The 19,023-nt window shown below is 42.7% G+C and overlaps 2 protein-coding genes and 1 long non-coding RNA gene across 7 annotated transcripts; 2 read left to right on the top strand and 1 right to left on the bottom strand.

Annotated features, from left to right (window-relative positions):
* The first annotated feature begins 3,418 nt into the window (after window positions 1-3,418).
* LOC135587458 (uncharacterized) lies at window positions 3,419-9,697 on the top strand. The gene is made up of 5 exons (XM_065078923.1): window positions 3,419-3,655; window positions 6,573-7,337; window positions 8,295-8,486; window positions 8,572-8,697; window positions 9,454-9,697. Exons 1-5 carry the CDS (start codon window positions 3,611-3,613, stop codon window positions 9,565-9,567), a joined length of 1,242 nt encoding a protein of 413 aa, XP_064934995.1. The 5' UTR covers window positions 3,419-3,610; the 3' UTR covers window positions 9,568-9,697.
* On the bottom strand, window positions 8,027-12,552 carry LOC135587459 (uncharacterized). Of its 2 annotated transcripts, none has more exons than XR_010475882.1 (3): window positions 11,926-12,552; window positions 11,607-11,761; window positions 8,027-8,811 (listed from the first exon to the last, which is right to left on the bottom strand). It is a non-coding gene; the product is annotated as an uncharacterized LOC135587459 (long non-coding RNA). The 2 variants fall into 2 exon arrangements; XR_010475881.1 differs by having other exon boundaries at window positions 11,941-12,552.
* Window positions 12,553-14,673: 2,121 nt separating this feature from the next.
* LOC103993156 (uncharacterized) lies at window positions 14,674-18,969 on the top strand. 4 transcript variants are annotated; one of them, XM_065078920.1, is made up of 5 exons: window positions 14,674-14,850; window positions 15,075-15,545; window positions 16,065-16,167; window positions 16,330-18,028; window positions 18,657-18,969. In XM_065078920.1, exons 4-5 carry the CDS (start codon window positions 16,343-16,345, stop codon window positions 18,816-18,818), a joined length of 1,848 nt encoding a protein of 615 aa, XP_064934992.1. In that variant the 5' UTR covers window positions 14,674-14,850; window positions 15,075-15,545; window positions 16,065-16,167; window positions 16,330-16,342; the 3' UTR covers window positions 18,819-18,969. The 4 variants fall into 4 exon arrangements, with proteins under 4 accessions (XP_064934992.1, XP_064934994.1, XP_064934993.1 ...); XM_065078921.1 differs by lacking the exon at window positions 14,674-14,850 and having other exon boundaries at window positions 14,865-15,545; window positions 16,075-16,167; XM_065078919.1 differs by lacking the exon at window positions 14,674-14,850 and having other exon boundaries at window positions 14,865-15,545.
* The last annotated feature ends 54 nt before the right edge of the window (window positions 18,970-19,023 follow it).

The following is a 19,023-nucleotide window of genomic DNA, read 5'->3' as shown; positions in this document are numbered from 1 at the left end:
CTCAATTCTCTCAAATGCATCCTGTGCTCGAAAGCTATCAACCAGTGGCACCAACGAGCCTCGATATCACTAGTGCACTGAGGTTGATGCAGTGCCACTAGTGGGCTGTCCTCGAGCTCTTTATACGGCTTCATCTGCCAAGAGCGGCCTTGCAATGGCGACGCAGTTCCTCGAGCATCTTACGTCTAATGAAGTGATGGGAGATGTCTTGTGGTGATCTGGTGGCTTTTCTTGTCCGGCAGAGGCCCAGCACCATGCATGGCTCGTCTTGGCGAGTTATTCTAAGTTGGTCAAGTGCCTCAACATAATATAGATCGTGAACAGAAGCGCTGATGATGCTAAGACGATTGAAATGCATTGGTTGGACGAAAAATAGATGTGCAGCTTGTGATTCTTTAGAGTCAAATCTGGTCTTTATGTTATCCTTTTCTTCTGCAGCATACTTTCAATAATATATTTGAATTCTCTGAGACATTATGATAATAATCATAATAATAACAACAACAACGAGGATATAGGTTTTGTGAACAGTTCTCTTGTGTTTTTCTGGAGTCAGAAGTTGCAAGATGGATCTAAAGTGTGCATCACGTTGATGTCTAATGCCAGCGAAACCTTAATTTGCTAGCCTACAGCTTCTTTAGACTTGCTTAATCCAGAGCATCATTCGGCATTATCACCGAGAGTCCAATGTAGCATAATCTGCCAATCATCAGGTAGTGTCAAAGGAATCCAATCAGTTCACCGGGGGATATTGCGTCTTGTCGTTCGACCGGAATATATGTCTTGTGATAGGAACACGATCCAAGGTTCAAAGCTGTTGGATTTCATGTCCTGGGGAGGCACAACATCCAGCGTGCATGGTTCATGTGGGTGGGCAAGTTTGCCATGTCTGAGAAGGCACAAAGACAGAGGGAGGAGGGAATTATACACGGCAGTTCAGGTCTGGACAGAAGCCCGCATCATGACACAAAACAAGTGGAGGATAGTGTTGTAAGAGGAAGGGCATGGAATTCCAGTGTAGGTCTAAAGGGATGGCACACACCACGCATGGAAGATCTCGGTGGTGGTCTCTGATCTCCCTTTTCCTTTTTTCTTTCACTTGCTTTGAGGGCTGTCCTATCCTACAGGGTAACTAGTCCTGATGGACTTCAGATTCTGGGATAACTGGTTGTGGCCCTAAAAAGAATTGAGGCAGTGGAAGTCCTCTTTTAAGAGATTGATGGGCATTAGTTCCGCAGACGTGTGATCACTAGTCTCTGATCTTTTATCGTTTTTGGTTGCTGGAGAAGTCAGATGTCTGTCTGAGATAATCAAGTTGACATTGCATGCCATGATCTTCCTGCAAGGTGGGGGATCACTTCAGACAACAGGAATGACATAAAATGATATTCTCCTGTAAAGGTTCCATGTGTCCCCTTATGTTTCACACTCTACGCTTCTGCTCTTGCTGAGGTATTGAATTCCTGCATGGTAAATGCAGCAGTCATTCGATCCATACCATATTGCATGGTGGATTGGTTCGACAGGCTTCGCTGGTGCTGCTGCTGCTGCTTGACAAGATAAATGATGCGTGATTCCTGTCTGCAAACCTGACGCGTTGGGCTCTCGTTGATTAGTGTCTTGCGTAAATTAGTCTTTAGTGGTGGCAATTGACAGAAGACAAAAAGCACATATATGAGAATAACTCTCTTTCTTATGGAGAGATGTGTAGTAGACACAAAATATTTAGAGGTGTACGTAAGAATAAAAGTAAAAATGAAAATAAAATTAAAGGATGAAGAAACTTACGTCCGAAAGCGAAAACATATTTAAGATGTCACAAACAAAAGGACATGTGTCTTCCGGTCGGCTACAGACACGAGATCATGGAAGCTCATATTCGAATGGGTGCCGAAGGAGCCTTCGCGGTGATCTCCTGCACGAGGGTGTCATGTCACCATATCGGTAAAAGTGCTTTGCATGGTTTTGCAGGGAATCCTCTAACGTGCATGTCATCTCGTCGTAGCAGTAAAAGTGTTTCCCAATTACTATGACTAATGGACTACAGCCTATAGGATCTCGAGCCTCTGTGGATCCCACGTGGTCTCCACGGCCGCTTCTATAAAAAAGGCAGTAGAAACGACGAGGTTCCATTTTACCAGGCCACCTGCAGGAGGGCGAAATCGTCATTTGACGCGCGAGTGAACTCCTAAGACGCGGGGTACACTGCACTACGGCCTATAAGGTCTCGGCCCTTGTGGATCCCACGTGGTCTCCACCGCCGCTTCGGGCAGTAGTGATGGGCTTCCATTTTATTAGGCCACCCGCAGGAGAGCAAAATCGTCATTTGGCACACAAGTGAACTCGTAATGCGCGGGGGGTTACAGCACTGTAACCCATTAGATCACGACCCTTTGTGGATCCCACGTGGTCTCCACCGCCGCTTCGGGCAGCAGTGATGGGCTTCCATTTTATTAGGCCACCCGCAGGAGATCAAAATCGTCATTTGGCACACAAGTGAACTCGTAATGCGCGGGGGGTTACAGCACTGTAACCCATTAGATCACGACCCTTTGTGGATCCCACGTGGTCTCCACCGCCGCTCCGGGCAGCAGTGATGGGCTTCCATTTTATTAGGCCACCCGCAGGAGGGCAAAATCGTCATTTGGCACACAAGTGAACTCGTAAGACGCGGGGGTTACAGCACTGTAACCCATAAGATCACGCCCCTTTGTGGATCCCACGTGGTCTCCACCGCCGCTTCCAATCACAAGGCAGTAGCGACGGCCTTCCATTTTATTACGACACCCGCAGGAGGGCAAAAGCGTCATTCGGTACACAGGTGAACTCGTAAGACGCGGGGGTTACTGCACTATAACCCATAAGAGCTCGACCCTCTGTGGATCCCAGGTGGTCTCCACCGCCGCTTCCAATCACAAGGCAGTAGTGACGGGCTTTTATTTTATTAGGGCACCTGTTATAGGGTAGAATCGTCATTTGTCACACGAGTGAACTCCTTATACACGGGTGTAGCCAAAATAGGAAAGGCACGCCCGGCGCAGAGTTAGCCAACTCATCGTCGACACGTGCACTTGTAGTGCCACGTGGCTAACAGACCATGTCTCCGTTATCCCGCGGCAGGCGGGTTCTCCCTGGCCCTCCGTTAGCCTCGCGGCGCCACCGCTGACGGCGTGTGCCCGTACAATAAACGGGGCCGTTACTTGTCCTCTCTCCGTGCTTCCCTCCCTCGTCCTCCTCCTTATTTGATCTCTTCCCCTCGCTCTATATTTAGCAACGGGAATAACCCCCACCCACTAAATTCCCACTCCCCTCGATCCATCGTCTTCCTTTTCCTACCCCTTCCCCTCTTATATATACGGACGAAGGTCCATGGTTTGGCTTAGGATTTCCCTTTTCTTCTATCCATCTTCTTTTCCCTTCTTTTTGCACTTCAATCCTTTCGAGAGACCAACATGGTTTGATCTCAGGCTAGGAGTAGGGTTCAAAGACAAGAAGAGAATAAAGCTTCTTTTATCTCTCTATATATATATATTCTTCGTTGTCCTTATATATAATACAATAATAATCATAATAATAATTGCGAGAGTTGGTGGAGGAGGAGGAGGCCGGCATGCAGCAGGACGTGATCAATACAACGTCAGAGCAGCTCTCCGTTGTAAGTAACTTGTGCCTTTTGGTTTCTTGACCTGTTTCCTTCTACATGTTCGCTTGATAGTTCTTGAGAAGGTTTGACATTCTTGTCAAAGTTAAGCCCGTACAAAGGATGATGGATTGCTGTTTTTAGATTCACCAGGGAATTACCAGAAGCTCGATCTTCATGAAAGCATCCTTGGGAGATTTTAGTTAGAATTCATCGGCATTTACCTGTTCTTTTCCCCGGTTTAGGTCTCAAATCCGCAAGTGTAATCTCATATCATAACGGAGACGCTCTCTGCGTGTGGCTGTCCATAGGTAGCTGCAGCTGTTTCCTACTCCTTACGCAGCTAATACACATTTCCAAGATGCAGGAGACTTCCATGCTTTCACAGCCTGATTGTTCTATCCAAAGCCAATCATTGCCCTTCATTTATCCATGACAAAAATCTGCTTTCTTTGTTTCTGAGTTGTTCCCCATATGCATGACCCCCCTAATTTTTTTGGCTTATATGTCTTTCATGCGCATTCCATCGAGTGTGTCAAATCCCAAACTAGAAGCCCATTTTGCTGAAACTGCACTCATCACTCCACCTAATTAAATGCCAGTGACTATGTTCAGGATCTCAAGGGTAAATCAGCTGGTCACCAGCAGACTGATGCTGAAAATAGAACGAGAATCCATGACACAGCTACCGATTTGATCGTCAGCGAAGCTGCAGACAACCTTTGAACAGATAAAAGAATTAAAACAATTAATTATGATCCCAGTTGTCAGACAATTCATCAGAAATTTGGGACAACAGTTCACCTTTCATCTTAGAGGTGCTCCTTCTGCTGCTTTCCCTTCACATGACGCGCAGTAGAAGGTGCATGAGGTACGGTAAAGGAACCGTCTCCGTATTATCTTAGACGAGACCAAGAGCACTTTCATGTCGAGGAATATTTGAGATTTGACTTTACTTATGTCTGCTGGCTAATTAGCTTCGATGCCCTAAAACTAAAGATAGGCTCTCGATTCTTATACGTGTCAGCTTTGTAGAATGCATATCTTGCACTCTTTGGAGTTATGCAATGCAAATAAGTGATGTCAAGGAACTGATGCACCGTGGCTGGTGGGTTAGCACGGTCTAGTCCACGGGTCGACATCGGGAGTTTATGATCGGTGGGGGTGAGGTGTCGAGGTACGACACGTCGGGATGCCAACACCATCTGAGTGAAGGCGGCTCTCGGTCGAGATACTAGCGTCGTCTTCGGGGAGGGCGTCTCTCAATCGGAGTGATCGTACTTTCAGGGGCGACCATGCTCCTGCACAGAAGACCCTCGTCGGGGATTCCCGAATCCCCAACTTTAGCCCCTCGATGATTAAGTTAGTGATTGGCTTCCTTTTTCTTTTTTGCCTCCCCCGATCAAATATCGGTCATGGGCTTTTATACTACTATGCGAGGATCGGTTGTACGTGGGTTTGGCGTGGCAGTCGATTCCCGAGTGGCGAGGTGGTATCTTCGTGTGGTATCTTCATGCGGTCGTCATCCCGGAATGCGCAGAATGGCACCAGGCGGTACCGTCCCGAGTTTTTCATGACTGGACGTACCGAAGGGTGCCTCAGTATAACTTGTATCTTGGCGCGTGAAAGCCCCCCCCCTCCCCCCCTCATGCTCGTGCTAATGTGGTCAACAGCGACACGGGTATTGACGTAGCTGGAGTCCAAAATATATCTTATCAAAATAATTTTCTATATTAAAATATTGACTAGATTACTATAAAACCTCATATTTATCCACCAAAAAGAAAAAGAAATAGAAGAGAAAAAAATGGTGAAAGAAAGATCTCTCAAAAATTAATGTTTGTTTTCGTTGTAGTCGCTTGGATCTTTAGACTAGTGGTCAACAGCGTCCATCTCCTCAATCAGCCTCTCGTCTCCCTCCACCTCTAAAGGTCTCTACGGAAAACCAGCAGGTGGCTGAACGAGAGTTATCCTTCTGGATGGATCAGTGGAGTCACTGTTATATTTGCCACGTCCATATGGTCTTTCCATGGCCAACCCTACGACTCTCACTATGGCCATTTGCACTCCACCAGCACATGTCAACCCCTGCTACTTTTGAAGTCAACAGCATGGCGGCTTCTGGTGCCTGCCTCGTCAACACGGTTCCCTGTCCGCTCATGGCAAAGAGAGTTGCCTTCTTCCTCCTCTCTCACCCCTTTCAACAACAACGCCATATACATAATCGATGTGTATCCTTCAGTTAAGCTGCTTGGGTGACGTATTAGCAAACCTATACCTTCAACTAGTAATTAGAAACATTCTCTTACTAATGCTTATATTATACGTATCATGGTATACAATTTCGAATAGTACCACTCGGTATGTGCGATACGTACCGATCCGATGACATATCGGTATGCGGACCATTCGCTACCAAACAAATTGTGCTACAGTACTACCGTAATACACTGTAATAGTGCTACAGTACTGCAGTAAGAGGAAATCGTCCGATAAATCCTGGTGTACCGTTCGGTACGTCGGTACCGTATCATACCGAGCCAATCTCAAAATACTGGTATAATACGATATTGCATATCTTGATATGTACTACTTTACTATTGTTGTTAACATCTTAATTCTGAATTCAAGTTTGTTCGTTCTTATGTAATTTCTAGTGGTAATGTTAGACTAAAATTATTTAAACATGATTATTCTACTATATATTGGAAATTCTTTTCTTTGTTGATGGAAAAGACTCTTAAATGTCTATTTTCATGTGATTTATTGGAATGTTTCTTTAAGCAATAATTCATCGTCAATGGAGAAGCTTTGAAGTGTCCCTTTCTTTGCATGTTCTTTTTGTTGAGAGGCAAAAAAAAAAATCTTACTGTTGTAATAGTTTCCGCACTTCTTGTAGCTCCTCCTTTTAAAATGGCCTGTTTGGAAGCAGGAGGAGGGCATCTCCAGCCCCATCGCCGCCCAAATCCTCGACTTCTGCGACGGCGACGTCGGTGGGGATCTCTTCCCACCGCCCGACATCGCCCTCCTCCGGTTCACCGACGACGTGAACGCCGAGGCGTCCGCCACCACGCCTCTCCCTTGCTACACCGACGACGCGTCCTTCTCACCCTTCCCCTCCCCCATCGACTCCGCCACCCTCTCTGCCCTCCTCGACGCCCCCAGTGCGCAGCTGCCCGACACCGAGGCTGACGTCCTCCCCGCCGACTCCTCGCCGCTGAGCCCTCCCCTGGCCATGTTCCCCGCACCGCCGTCTTACGCAGGGGAACACCACCTGGACCCCTTCGACGACCAGATATCGATGAGCGACGCGGCCACGAGCGGGTACCGACCGTACTCGCCTGACCCCGCGGCGGTCCGGGGCCCACCAAGCTGCCACCAGCAGCGTCCGACGGCAAGCGAGGCGGAATACTACGCCGCTGCGGCGGTGACGGCGATGCAGCAGACACCCGGGTTCGCGGGGATGGAGCCGTGCGTCCTCCTCGAAGGGGGCGGCGTCGGGGCGTTGTACTACCGGGGTGGAATGGCGGGCGAAGAGGGGCGGGACGGGTTCTTTTATGCGGGCGGGATGATGGCGGCGGCGCCCGGCGCGGGCTTCGTGGGACCACCTGACGTGGCGGATTACCATAGGATGGATGGTGTTTTGGGATTGTACGCTCAGGATACCCAGCGAGCGTATAGCTCCGCCGATTTGCAGGTACCCACGTCAAACTCGATACGATATCCTTTCCTTTTTTTGACTCTCATCTCTTTCGTTATTTTTCAGCTATATTACTTTTTAATGCCATTATCTCTTGCATTGCACGCATATCAACCTTGCGTATGTACAATTAGAAGGACGATTACATTACAAAGAGAGAGAGAGAGAGAAATCCATGACTAAATTCTATCAATATCATATTTTTATTATTCATACAAAAAATAATAGAAGGTGCACATATCTCAAGCCTCCCATACAAAAAATTATTCTTCACTCAAAGATGTTGAGTGAAGAACACCCTTAGTCTGCACTTGCAAATTTGTGGTTCTCGAAAGAGGACCAAGATTGATGTATTCCATATGTTTAGGTCACATTTCTGGCTCCTGTTTAAACTTTAAAGGACCCTATTCAAGATCATTTTGATATGGATGCTATAGTTACATTATTAGGTCGACACATCACTGTGACATTAATACATGAACAACATTATTCTGGGATGTGTCATAGTCTTCAATAAAGTTCTTTTTCTTTTGGGGGCATCTATAGGACTGAGATAATGTAATCTAAAAGCCCAGAACAGGAGGATTCTCTCAGTTATCATATGCAAACCAATGATTGAAAGTGAGAGCTCAAGACCATTGACTACAGAATTTTTCTGCAGCTCTTTTGACAAAACAGTCATTAGATGCTTCAACTGTTGATCCATTATCCCACGCAATCCATAAATTATACAAGATAAAACCGGGAATCAAAGCCCGCATTTTTCATCTGACCACATCACTAACGAACAGAAGAATAGATCCAGCTTATCCAGTATCTGATGACAATTGGTCTGAACCTGGTGCTGTAGTCATGACTTTTTTTTTTTTTTTTCCCCTAAAGACAGTAAATATGGATGACATACCTTGGCTTCTTTATATAAAGTTAGTATACAGTTTCATTTGCCTTATAAAGGTAATTCGAGGAGGCAGCCAACGTCTGATGGCCGGAGGCAGTGGCAAACCGATGCTGCTGCCAGCATCCGACATCCCGGTCATGGATGATACCACCTTCAAAGTAGGCCGCTTGTCCGTCGAGGAGAGGAAGGAGAAGATCCACAGATACATGAAGAAGAGAAATGAAAGAAACTTCAGCAAAAAGATCAAGGTAAAATGCATGGTTCAAAAATTAATTGAAATACAGATTAAATGATTTAACAGCTAACCACCAAAACTGATCACAATGCTTGCAGTATGCTTGTAGGAAAACTCTAGCAGACAGCCGACCAAGAGTCCGTGGACGGTTTGCTAGGAATGATGAATTTGGGGAGATAACAAAACCCAGTTCCAGCAACCATGAATTCGATGATGACGAAGAAGTAAGCACACACTTTTCCCATTTTTTATTGCTGCTCCACGTATCTATTCCTAGAAAGCTCCTCACAGTTTAGAAATCTGCATTTTCCTCATGCGCCCTTCAGAAATATTGAGATCTATCAAGAAAGATAAAAATCTGACTCAAAAGAGTAGCACAAAAGATATTGATGACCTAAGTTTTACTTGATGTGAGAACAGAATTTATCGGTCATGACGTAGACTGATCTAAGGTTAGCTTGCATGTAGAAATGAAAAAATGCTATGAGATTCATGATTAGATTTCAGAAAATCAACCAGAAATTATTGTCGGTTAGCTTTACATTAAAAATGATAAATGAATAATGCTTTCATAATATGGTGCTTTACTTCTAGTAGTTTTTCCTTCACATTTACTATTAGCTCACTCACTTTAGTGTCTTTAATACTGATACTTGGAACATGAAAAATTCTGAACATCAAATAGCACCATCCAGTGCATATAAAAAGGAAAACAAATTGCGAAAATAACTACCACCATAATCATTTTCTCAAAGAGCTTAGAAGCTTAAAAGAACATCAAGTTGCAAACAAAAGAAGATTCAATTTTGAGACCCGGTCAGAATTAGAAAGATCGGCTACTTTGTAAAATAGCTCCAATCTAAATTCACAGCCTGATAAATCAGAGGTAACAAGCTTCCGCAGAATGATCCATAGTAGTTCCTTCTTCGCACTGAGTGGGCATCCTTACTAATTCTAACAACATACTGCTTATTCTGTAGGTGGTTGTGAAGGAAGAAGAAGACATACTTGACTCCTTGGACATCCTTGCACATATTAGTGGCGTGAACTCCTTCAAATACAACTTCACTCTTGAGTCATGGATACGACCATGAGTCCTAGACATGATAAGTTTGACTCTTATTTGCTGTTTTCTTTTATAGCCATTCAACAGCTGATGTAGCCATTATATCCATGCAATAAAATGAATGGCATGGAAACTGATGTTACTGCCAGAAAATTTCTTCCCACTTTATAATTGTTTCAACACCAAGATACATAGATAGGCATCATGATCATCGTGGAACTTATGTCTGCAAACTTTCAGAAATCATTCATTCCTATTAAGTCATGTGAAACAAAACAATAAATCAGCTGATAAGCCTCCCATGAACTCAAATCAAACCATATATCCTGTTAACTTGTTAACAGGTTCCATGATGATATTAGGGATGCTGACACCAGATTGAACTTTTGTAACCACACTATCATTAATATCTTATGCCAGGTAACAAGAAGCATGAGCGTTTAGTACCCATTTTAATCTTACAGAAATAACCTTTAGAGATAATAAATGATGTCTGATTTTATCCTTGCTTTCCATAGAAAAAAGTTTCCCATGTACATGAGTTATATCTGTTCAAGAATAGAAGTTCTAGAACAATATTTTTCAACATCAAAGTCCAGTTTGATCGTGATGCAGGCAGAGCAAGTTATAGGAAGCTATCGAAAGAATATCCAACCACAGCATACTCAAAATTAACTTTAGTGACTTATGCCCCTTAAAAGAAACTGCAGTGACTGATGAAGTATTTTGGACCCTTAACAACTAAGGTAGTAGTGCAGATTATCCAACAAGTCCTCTGCAGGCAATCAAATAGTCAAAAGTTTGAAAAAGGAAAAAACACATTCTAACATGTTAAAGAAGTTATTGCCGATGTTTGCTAAGAATAATTACGATGTGCAACTTGTAACAATAAATTTTTGGTACAACATGCACAAGTCAGTAGATGGTGAGAATACTCTGACTAATCAAGTGCATATTTATGAGGTTTTCTGGCCTCTATAATAGATTCAGTTCTGACATACTGTATTTCAGGAATGCCTCTGGTTCTTTAAATACCTCCTCTTTTTCTTGTGTTCTGTTTATTTTCCAGTATAAATTATGTTTTGGTTTTATGACAGTTTTGTGACTATAATCCTTCAACTTTCAATAAAAACATGCATAAGCCTGCAAGGAGACATTGACCTGTCAACACAACAAAAGCTTTTGCATCTGAAGGTACCAGACAGATAAGAACTTGGTCAACTGTAACAAGAATGAACAGACCAAATTCAGGGGAATTTTAAATGTCTGAAGGGGACACAAAGGAAGGTCTGTTCCAGTGCAACTGAATTTCTCATGAAGTAGGCTGGGAACTATTTAGCCTGGCTATAAAAGACAATCAAACGAACTACCAAAAGCAGACTAAAAAGGAATAGGAAAGACATAATTGGAAGATACAATTAAAGGACATAGTTAACTATAACCAAAGGACTTATCTGAAAACAGTATAATCTGATTAGCTAGAAAAGTCAAATAGATCATATTAATTATCTTGTTGAAATTGACATAATTGGGTAGGAAAGGCATTACTGCAAAATCAAAGGTAAAAAACACTCCTGCTGCTGTCCAACTGAGATGACGGCACATTAGCCTTGTCTCTTAGATGTGTCACTTGGCAATTTACCCCAAAAGGACATTCAACAGATCAAGTCCTAGAAGAAGAAAAAGGTTGGTTGTATCCAGGGTATAGGTGTTCTGGGTAGTTTATCCTGTTTCTCAATTCATACAAGTATTAGGCGACACTACTTGTCAGGAAACCATGATGATTCTCTTGTTTTACTTGCAGATCTTGATTTCAGAAAGTTAGTTTGATCAATGATCACGATTTTCGGTTTAAATTTAAGCACAAATTGCAAAGTTGGAAGTTCCACCACTTTCCTCATCTAGAGAGCATTTTACTCAATTACTTGTGATGACTAGCTAATCCTTTGGTTGAATATTTTGAAGAAAGTCTTAATTCAAAGTTGAAATGTCTCCTTATTGGACCTAACTGAAATAAGGAAATAGCTATTTGTAATCAAATATTATACTCAAGAAACATTCACTTACATGGTAAATAGATATCCATCAATTAAGCAATCTCCCCTGCAAATGACCCCAGTGACATTGTCAATGAAAACTCACGGAAAAAGAGTTCAGTACATGATACATTTATTTTTGCAGCACATTTTCCAATCATCAGTGATGGAAACAAGAGAACGAGCCTGAGAAAAAACATAAGCATGGATTATACTTTTTCATTTTACAACAACGAGTATATTTTTAGTTCAAAACTATAGAAAACTTGACCATTATACGTTAACTAAACTAAATTAACTGGATTACCTCATTTACAGGACAAGTAAAGGCAATTCAGACAAACACGAACCTGAAGCCATCTCACCTATCAGAACTCCCTCCGGCAAAGGAAATTGTTCCGCACGGAAAACTCTGGCACGTCCATGAAACCCATCAAGATCCAATCTTTTTGCAGCTCAAACGAATCCCATGACTCGACATGCCTCTCACAAATCAACACTCAAGCTGGTACTTCGTGCCCTGCTCGATCAAAAGCCAGCGTTTAATGCCTCTCCCGAAAGTCGCTGCCTCAACCGGAAATCCCTGTGCATCTATGCAATCTCTGAGCACCGAATTTAATTCCAAACCCATGAATCCGTCAGGAACTTTCACAGTGTTCGTCATGATCTTATATCCACCTTTCAGAAACCCTATCACCAGGGAACCATCTGCGACGGGCGGGGATTTCGCGTACTCGAGCAGATTGACGACGCCAAGGCAAGCCACGGCCTAACGAGGGATTTGGTGCCCTAGATTTCGCCGTTAGCGAGCTTCATCACGATGAAGAGGGGCTTGTGGGATTGTGATCGGACTAGGAAAAGGGAGGAGAAGGGTTTAAAATTTGGATCGAGGGAAGGAGAGGGGTTCGGGAAGAGAGGCTTCCGTTCTTAGCAGTCCATGGAGAATTGGCGTTCGCTTCGAGGGAGACAATTGTGCACATAAATATACACAGATATCCTCTAAAGTCAATAATTTGTGTATTTATCTCTTTATATATATATATATATATATATATATTCTGATACAAACAATATGGGTGATTTTTTTGGAAAAAAAATATTCTTGAGTTTTTTTTTGGCAAGATGCTTAGCTTTATAAATTTTTTATTTATACACAGATACCATAAATATCTGTTATCACCACCTCCTCGTATCGTCGACTATTATCTTTTTTCATTATTACTATCTATGATTTATTATACTCCCACGTCATATTTATCTTCATCCTTTGTTTTATCCTCTTCATTTTCATGCTACCCTCCGTGCCCTCGTCACTTAACTCAACTCATTATCTCTTGTCCTCTTATTCGTGTTATCGTTATTCGACTTGATCTTTCAAGTGGGTAGCATCCTCTTTTTCCCTCTCAACCCTCTGTCATCCTCGTCCACCTTCAATCATAGTAACACAATTTCAAAAGAAGTCCATAGAGGAAGGAAAGATATCAATAAAAAAACTTATATGAAGAAAAAGAAAAGATATAACTCATTTTTGCATAGAACAATATCAAATCGAATGACATGTAGAAAGTAATATAAAGATCTAAGAGGATTGACGCTAACGACAAAAAATAGTATGAGTCAACACAATGATAGAGCAAGAGCAAGTGATGAGAGGTATTTAGGTCATAAAAAAAATTAATTAAAAAATTAAAAACCAAAGTTTCTTTTGAAAAAAAAATCTAACAGAGGTTTTTCAAAAAAATCATCATAGCAATATTACCTACTAATAATTTTAATATTTACCCACTAAATTTATCTATAATATATTATTATAAAAATTAAAAAACTTAAAATAATCCAAACAATATTGCATGTACTAATAATTTTAATATTTACCCCCTAAATTTACCTATAATATAAGTTATACAATTTTAAAACACTTGTACATGTTCTCGAAGTCAACTCCTGTTAGGTACAAAGGTCACTGTTTGTGATCTGAGTCGGAGCACAGGAGGAAGGCATCATGCCCGTTGGTGGGACATCGAGTGAAACCCGCACGACCAGTCATGTGGAGCTCATCGTCTTCCTCCCATGCGTCGTACTACTCCCCACTTCAACACTGACGCTTTTCTTCTTCTTCTTTTCTTAACGCTTTCATGAGCGTCAGTCGAGAAAAACTACCTCTTCGTGACGTCCAAGCAACGTCGCGAACCTTCACTCCTGCTTGCCCCTCTGTCGCACAAGGTGTTCGACGCAAGTGTTCAAACTTCGCAAGATTGATCTCACTCTGAAGCAGGTCAGGAATCAGAGACTTTGGTGGCAAGTGAAAGGAACACTTGCTTCCCATGTCAAACACGAGCCATGTGGGCTTAGGGAAGGCAGCGCGAGTCATGTCACAGCATCCCTATGAGAAATCGCGTTCAACAACTCATTGCTTATTCAACTTCGTCCTACGGTAACGACGACGAAGTGCACATCGCTGTCAGAGTCCACCAACAGCACCAGTTGAACAAGTGCATCTGTGCGCAGTGAAACCATCCATCTGTTGGCCACTTACAGCCTCCCACCATCGCCGTGACGGACAGGCAAAAGACGTTTGAGATGGTGGTGGGCTTATTCACTATCATTATCTTTCTACATGGGGATTACTTCGTCTTAGTGTATGTCGTCTTGCTTTAGATTTGGTTCATCGACGTTGTATCATCGTATCGGGTGGAGATGTTCATGAACCGATCACCAGACGGAGCTTTGAACGCTCGCGGCGCATGAAAGTTTGACCAAGCAGGAAAGAAATAATAGAGTGATCAATAACAAGAAAAGGCAACGCCATGCGGGAATAGAGCGGTGGGTCGCGTTAGGGGAACAGAAAACGACACGCCGTTCGCGGATGTTTGGATGTTACCGTGTTCTTCGCACTCTCCATCGACATCGATAACTCTAAACTATTCTCTTATTTTGACATTTAGAAGGCGATGAGCCTGGGACCACTCCATTGTTCTTCACACGCTTCTCTCTCTCTCTCTCTCTCTGTGCAGCGGTGAAGTACAAGAAAGAAAGAAAAGGACAGACAACTCGAGATCGTGTGTCTACCGTTCTTTTCGACGGATAAGGAAATTACAGAAAAAACTAGTTTTTGAGCAATTTAAAGAGGAAAAGATTGAATTTTGGATCACAGGTCGTCGGAGACCCGTCCGTGATTTGAACAGGGAAAAAAAGGGTTTTTTACCTTAAACTTACATCAATTGACAGACCAAGATGTCACTTCCAATCGAAGGGAAAAACACGCAAAGATACAGGTTTTTATATTTGTTTCAGCGAAAAAGATGCTTTTTTTTTTGGATTCGAAAAAGTCTCACTCGAGCGGTTCGATCACATGGGGTGACGAGCAGACGGGGACGACGCCTCTGATTCGTTTTTCTTTTATTTCTTGGTTGCTTCCTTCTATCGTGTTATCTTTCTTCTCCTACGCTGCTGCTGCTATTAATAATGACGGGAGTAACGGTGGTTCGTGGGGTTGCAGGTTCTTTCGGGGAAGAGCAATAGCTGCGAACGCGTTACGCATAAAAAGAAAGTAAAGGAGCTGCCTTTTTTTCTCCTCTCTGCGGCTCTTCTGGTCTTTGTTTGCCAAACCATTTCTTTGTCTCTGCTCGATACACCTCTTTTTCCAGTCTTTTTTTCTTTAGTTTGGTTCCACAACACCTCTCTTTTGTAATCTTCTCCGAGGTGAAGAAAACCACCTTTTTCTCTTCTCGTCTCGTCTTCTGCTTCTTTTCTTCCTCTTTTCTCCGAGTACTCTTACAAAGAAGAATAACTTCTCTTTGGTTCTCCGGGCCTCGTTCTCTTCTTACCATGTCCGGTGAGATTTGGCACTCGAAGAAGGAGAAAGATGGTTGATTTTTCAGGAACTTCCAGTATAACTCATCAATCTTCGCATGAGAAGCAGGCAGTCGGTCAAAGTTATTCGGAGAATGAAATGCCATTAATCTCCAAGGTGAGTCTCCTGATGCCCTGTTCTTATCATTTTCTTGATATATCTGCTTGCCATAAGCCCGCTGTAAGATTGAACTGTTCAAACATTCATTCTCTTGAACATTCATGGACTTCGACAACAGCCGTGTCTTCTCTATCTGGATTTTTAGTTCAGAACAGTGCGAGCCAAAAGCATAAGACTCTGTTGCTTTAATGTGTTCTTATTGCCATATTGAATTCAGTTCATGTGGCCAAGACATTCACGAAGCTTATGGTGTAGGATTCGATCAACTCAAGAAGATTTAATACTATTCAGTAACACTTCCATTGGATTCTCATTTTCTATTTCCTAAATTAATTTTTTTTCTCAAATTAGATTTTTGCCTTAATTGGTTATTTTATTTCTTTGCTTGTGTTATTTAATAGCAAATATTAATTAGCAACTGAAATCTATTGGCAGATTTATGTGGACAAGCTAGAAATAAAAACCAAATAAAATAATTAATTAATTATTATTTTTTTAAATTCCTCTCCAATTTAGTGGTGGGCAGACACCTCTCACCTCTCCTCCATTAACGATGGACAAAGAGGGTCTACAAGCGAGAGAGGATCCAGAGGAAGGAAGACTGTCATCTTGGAGAGAGGTAGGTACTTAAATGGGATAGCCACATATCATAAGCTGAAGAATTACCAAATCCATGTTTTCTATTCAATCCTTCAAATTTGTTGAGCATATACTTCATTTTTATTTTTACTGGCAGAGGAAGCCAAGTTATTCTTAGTGGCTAATGATTGTATGCATGTAGCTTGAAGGAGAAGATGGAAGATGTATTCCCAGTTGGCCAAGAATCATTAGAGGATAAACACAAGAAGAATAATGCTGGGGTTGAGAACGACAACCACTACACCCTGTCGGAATGCAAATTGGACTGTGAGCATGTCACCATCAAGCTACCGTTGATTTTGGATATCAAGCAACCCAAAAGATGTCGAAGATGCTGCCAGTTGCATAAATCTTGTTCTTGCACCAATCAATTCGTCCTGTCGAATTCTTTCGATTTCTCCAGTGGAACTGAGGAGGCGGACTTCGGTTTGGAGACTCTCCGTATTTTTTGCCGGAAGAGTTCCTCGTTGACTCTCCCGGGCCTCAAGTCAAACTCTAAACAGCAAAGGAAATCACGAAGCACACACAGCGTGACTGATCTCGTGGCTGAATGTTCTCCTGTAGCTCGATCAGGAAATATAGTTGTGAGTCCTTGGAACAGACGGGTATTTGATTCGATAGAAGCAACTTTGAGATCGAGAGGCCTCATGAAAAGCCCAGTAATTCTTGGAACAACTTCACCAGATGATGACATGAAACGGGTTAGGACAAAATCAATCAGCTTAAGCGATGCGAAATCCCCCGAGTCGATATCCTTTCATTCTGGGCTTCAGAATTCAACATCGGGCAGTCCCAGAATAGTGGCCACACCTTGCAGAAGGCAAAGTTCCGAGTTAAGCATCTCCCAGGAGATGCCTTCTTCTTGCTCAGATACATCGTACCGGACCGATTCATCTGCAGGCTTCAATTCTGCACTGCTTCACTGTGTTTGGGAGGATGGAAATCCTTACTTTGTGTTCTCTGTGGGCGAGGATCAAGCTGATGTATACATGGCCAGTCCTCATAAGACCAAGTCTTCAGCTGACAGGGCCCTGGATTACATCTATCTGTTCCATGCATGCAAGAACAACAGAAAAAAATCAGAGTTCCATCTTCATAATGGCTCAATATTTGTTGCTAAGATGAAGGTGCGAAGTTCTCTAGTTCTCAATTCCAGCAGAACTAAATTTGTAGAGTCTGAGTTTGTTCTGTCTGCTGCTAAAGAGGACTCATTCAATGAAATGCAAAGATCCTCTCCTTGTTTCACCAAAAGCAAGGGGATGACCGGAAGGTTGTCTGAGATATTTAGGCGAAGTCATCGGTACAAATCCAACTCCATCAAAAGAGTCGGTGGTGGATTAAGCTGTCAGGTTGAGGACCTGCCACAAACGTATGCGAGCGAGTTAGGAATCATCGATGAAACAGGCTGCCCAAAGCTCCCATCTGATGATATTCCACACAACCTCGAGTTGGCAGCAATAGTCGTGCAAGATTTTGGGTACCAAAGCAAACATTTAGCAAGCTTTGATGGTTGGGGCCTCAAGTTTCTTGAGAAAGCTGGAACTGATTCTTCTCAAGGTCCTCCATCTTCTTCTGCTAGATACAAGGAAAACTACACGGAACACATGAACTCAGACAGGAATGTGAGCGTTCTACTCCCAGCCGGATTTCATGGTGGTCCAATGGCCAGAGCTGGTGGCCCTTCCAGTCTCACCGAGAGATGGAGGTCCAATGGACATTGCGACTGTGGTGGATGGGATGTTGGGTGTCCTCTGACAATACTTCGCAACAACAACTCCATCTATTCAGAAGGACTAGCAGAAACAGAAGATGATTGTAAGCCTCTCCGCCTTTTCATAGAGGTGAGTTAGTAGTATGCATTCCAGAACTGCCTGCCTTATATTTGTTCACGTAGTTGTATTGGTAGAGAACTTGTCAGAACTATAGTACTTAAATAGCATCCTAGACCATCTCATGCATGTCTCCCCAAGCCTTTTTTTTCATGCTTTTGGACCTGATTGTATCAAGGTGACTTGCATCTCTATCTTCTAATTTCAAAACCATCCTTCCCTTGTGTCATCATATCATTTTCCTGCTCAATTCTCCCCTAGTTGTGATCTGATCATGATACTTGTCTGATGCTTCTTTCAAGTTCAGGGAATTTGTAATTGTCTGGAGAAATGCACTCTTGATCTGACTGTTTGTGTTTTAGTTGACTTGGCCTCTAATGTATTGCATGTATTAAGGCCATGATTTGCTTGCCTCATAATCTGAATTCTGCTTTCCCCTCAACCTTGCCCAGTACTTTTGATGTTTCTGAAGTAGCATTAGGCAAAGGTAAATTGTTAGTGACGGGAGATAAAATGCACTTTGTCGAGCTGCAGTCAGAAAACAACAAAAAGAAAAAGGAAAAAGAAACTCAGAGATGCTTTGCTATCTACCACAGTACACCGCAAAGATACTAATATGGCATAAATTGCTGTTTCCCAGGGTGCAAAGCAAGATGGACTCACTTTCAGTTTCAGAATGTTCAGTGTGAGCAGAGACGTCTACATCGTTTACTTCCAGCCAACTCTTTCAGCTCTGCAGTCATTCTCCATAGGAGTAGCAATGATCCATTTAGAGTCCTCAGATCTGTGTCCACAATGGTGACAAGTATCATACTACGTTAACCCTCTTTTTCTTTTGTGATGTTTCCATATACAAGTGATAATACAGATGTGTAGCATTCTTTATCCCCTTGCAATTTTCTAGACTGATGTTTCCATCTACAAGTGATAATACAGTTCTTGCAATCGGACTATCCAAACTTGGTCATCATCATCTTTACTCCCACTATTTGTAGCAGATGAATCGC

This window comes from Musa acuminata, chromosome BXJ1-8, assembly GCF_036884655.1.
Source record: "Musa acuminata AAA Group cultivar baxijiao chromosome BXJ1-8, Cavendish_Baxijiao_AAA, whole genome shotgun sequence".
NCBI classification, from domain to species: Eukaryota; Viridiplantae; Streptophyta; class Magnoliopsida; order Zingiberales; family Musaceae; genus Musa; species Musa acuminata.
The sequence above is the reverse complement of the archived record's forward strand: the minus strand, read 5'-3'. Positions and strand labels throughout refer to the sequence as shown.

Excerpts from the sequence above, each read along its gene's own strand:
- LOC135587458 (XM_065078923.1), top strand. The coding sequence starts at position 3,611 with ATGCAGCAGGACGTGATCAATACAACGTCAGAGCAGCTCTCCGTT. Across the intron at positions 3,656-6,572 it reads CGTCAGAGCAGCTCTCCGTT|GAGGAGGGCATCTCCAGCCC; the intron begins GTAAGTAACTTG and ends GTTTGGAAGCAG. Across the intron at positions 8,698-9,453 it reads AATTCGATGATGACGAAGAA|GTGGTTGTGAAGGAAGAAGA; the intron begins GTAAGCACACAC and ends CTTATTCTGTAG.
- LOC103993156 (XM_065078920.1), top strand. The coding sequence starts at position 16,343 with ATGGAAGATGTATTCCCAGTTGGCCAAGAATCATTAGAGGATAAACAC. Across the intron at positions 18,029-18,656 it reads CTCTCCGCCTTTTCATAGAG|GGTGCAAAGCAAGATGGACT; the intron begins GTGAGTTAGTAG and ends GCTGTTTCCCAG.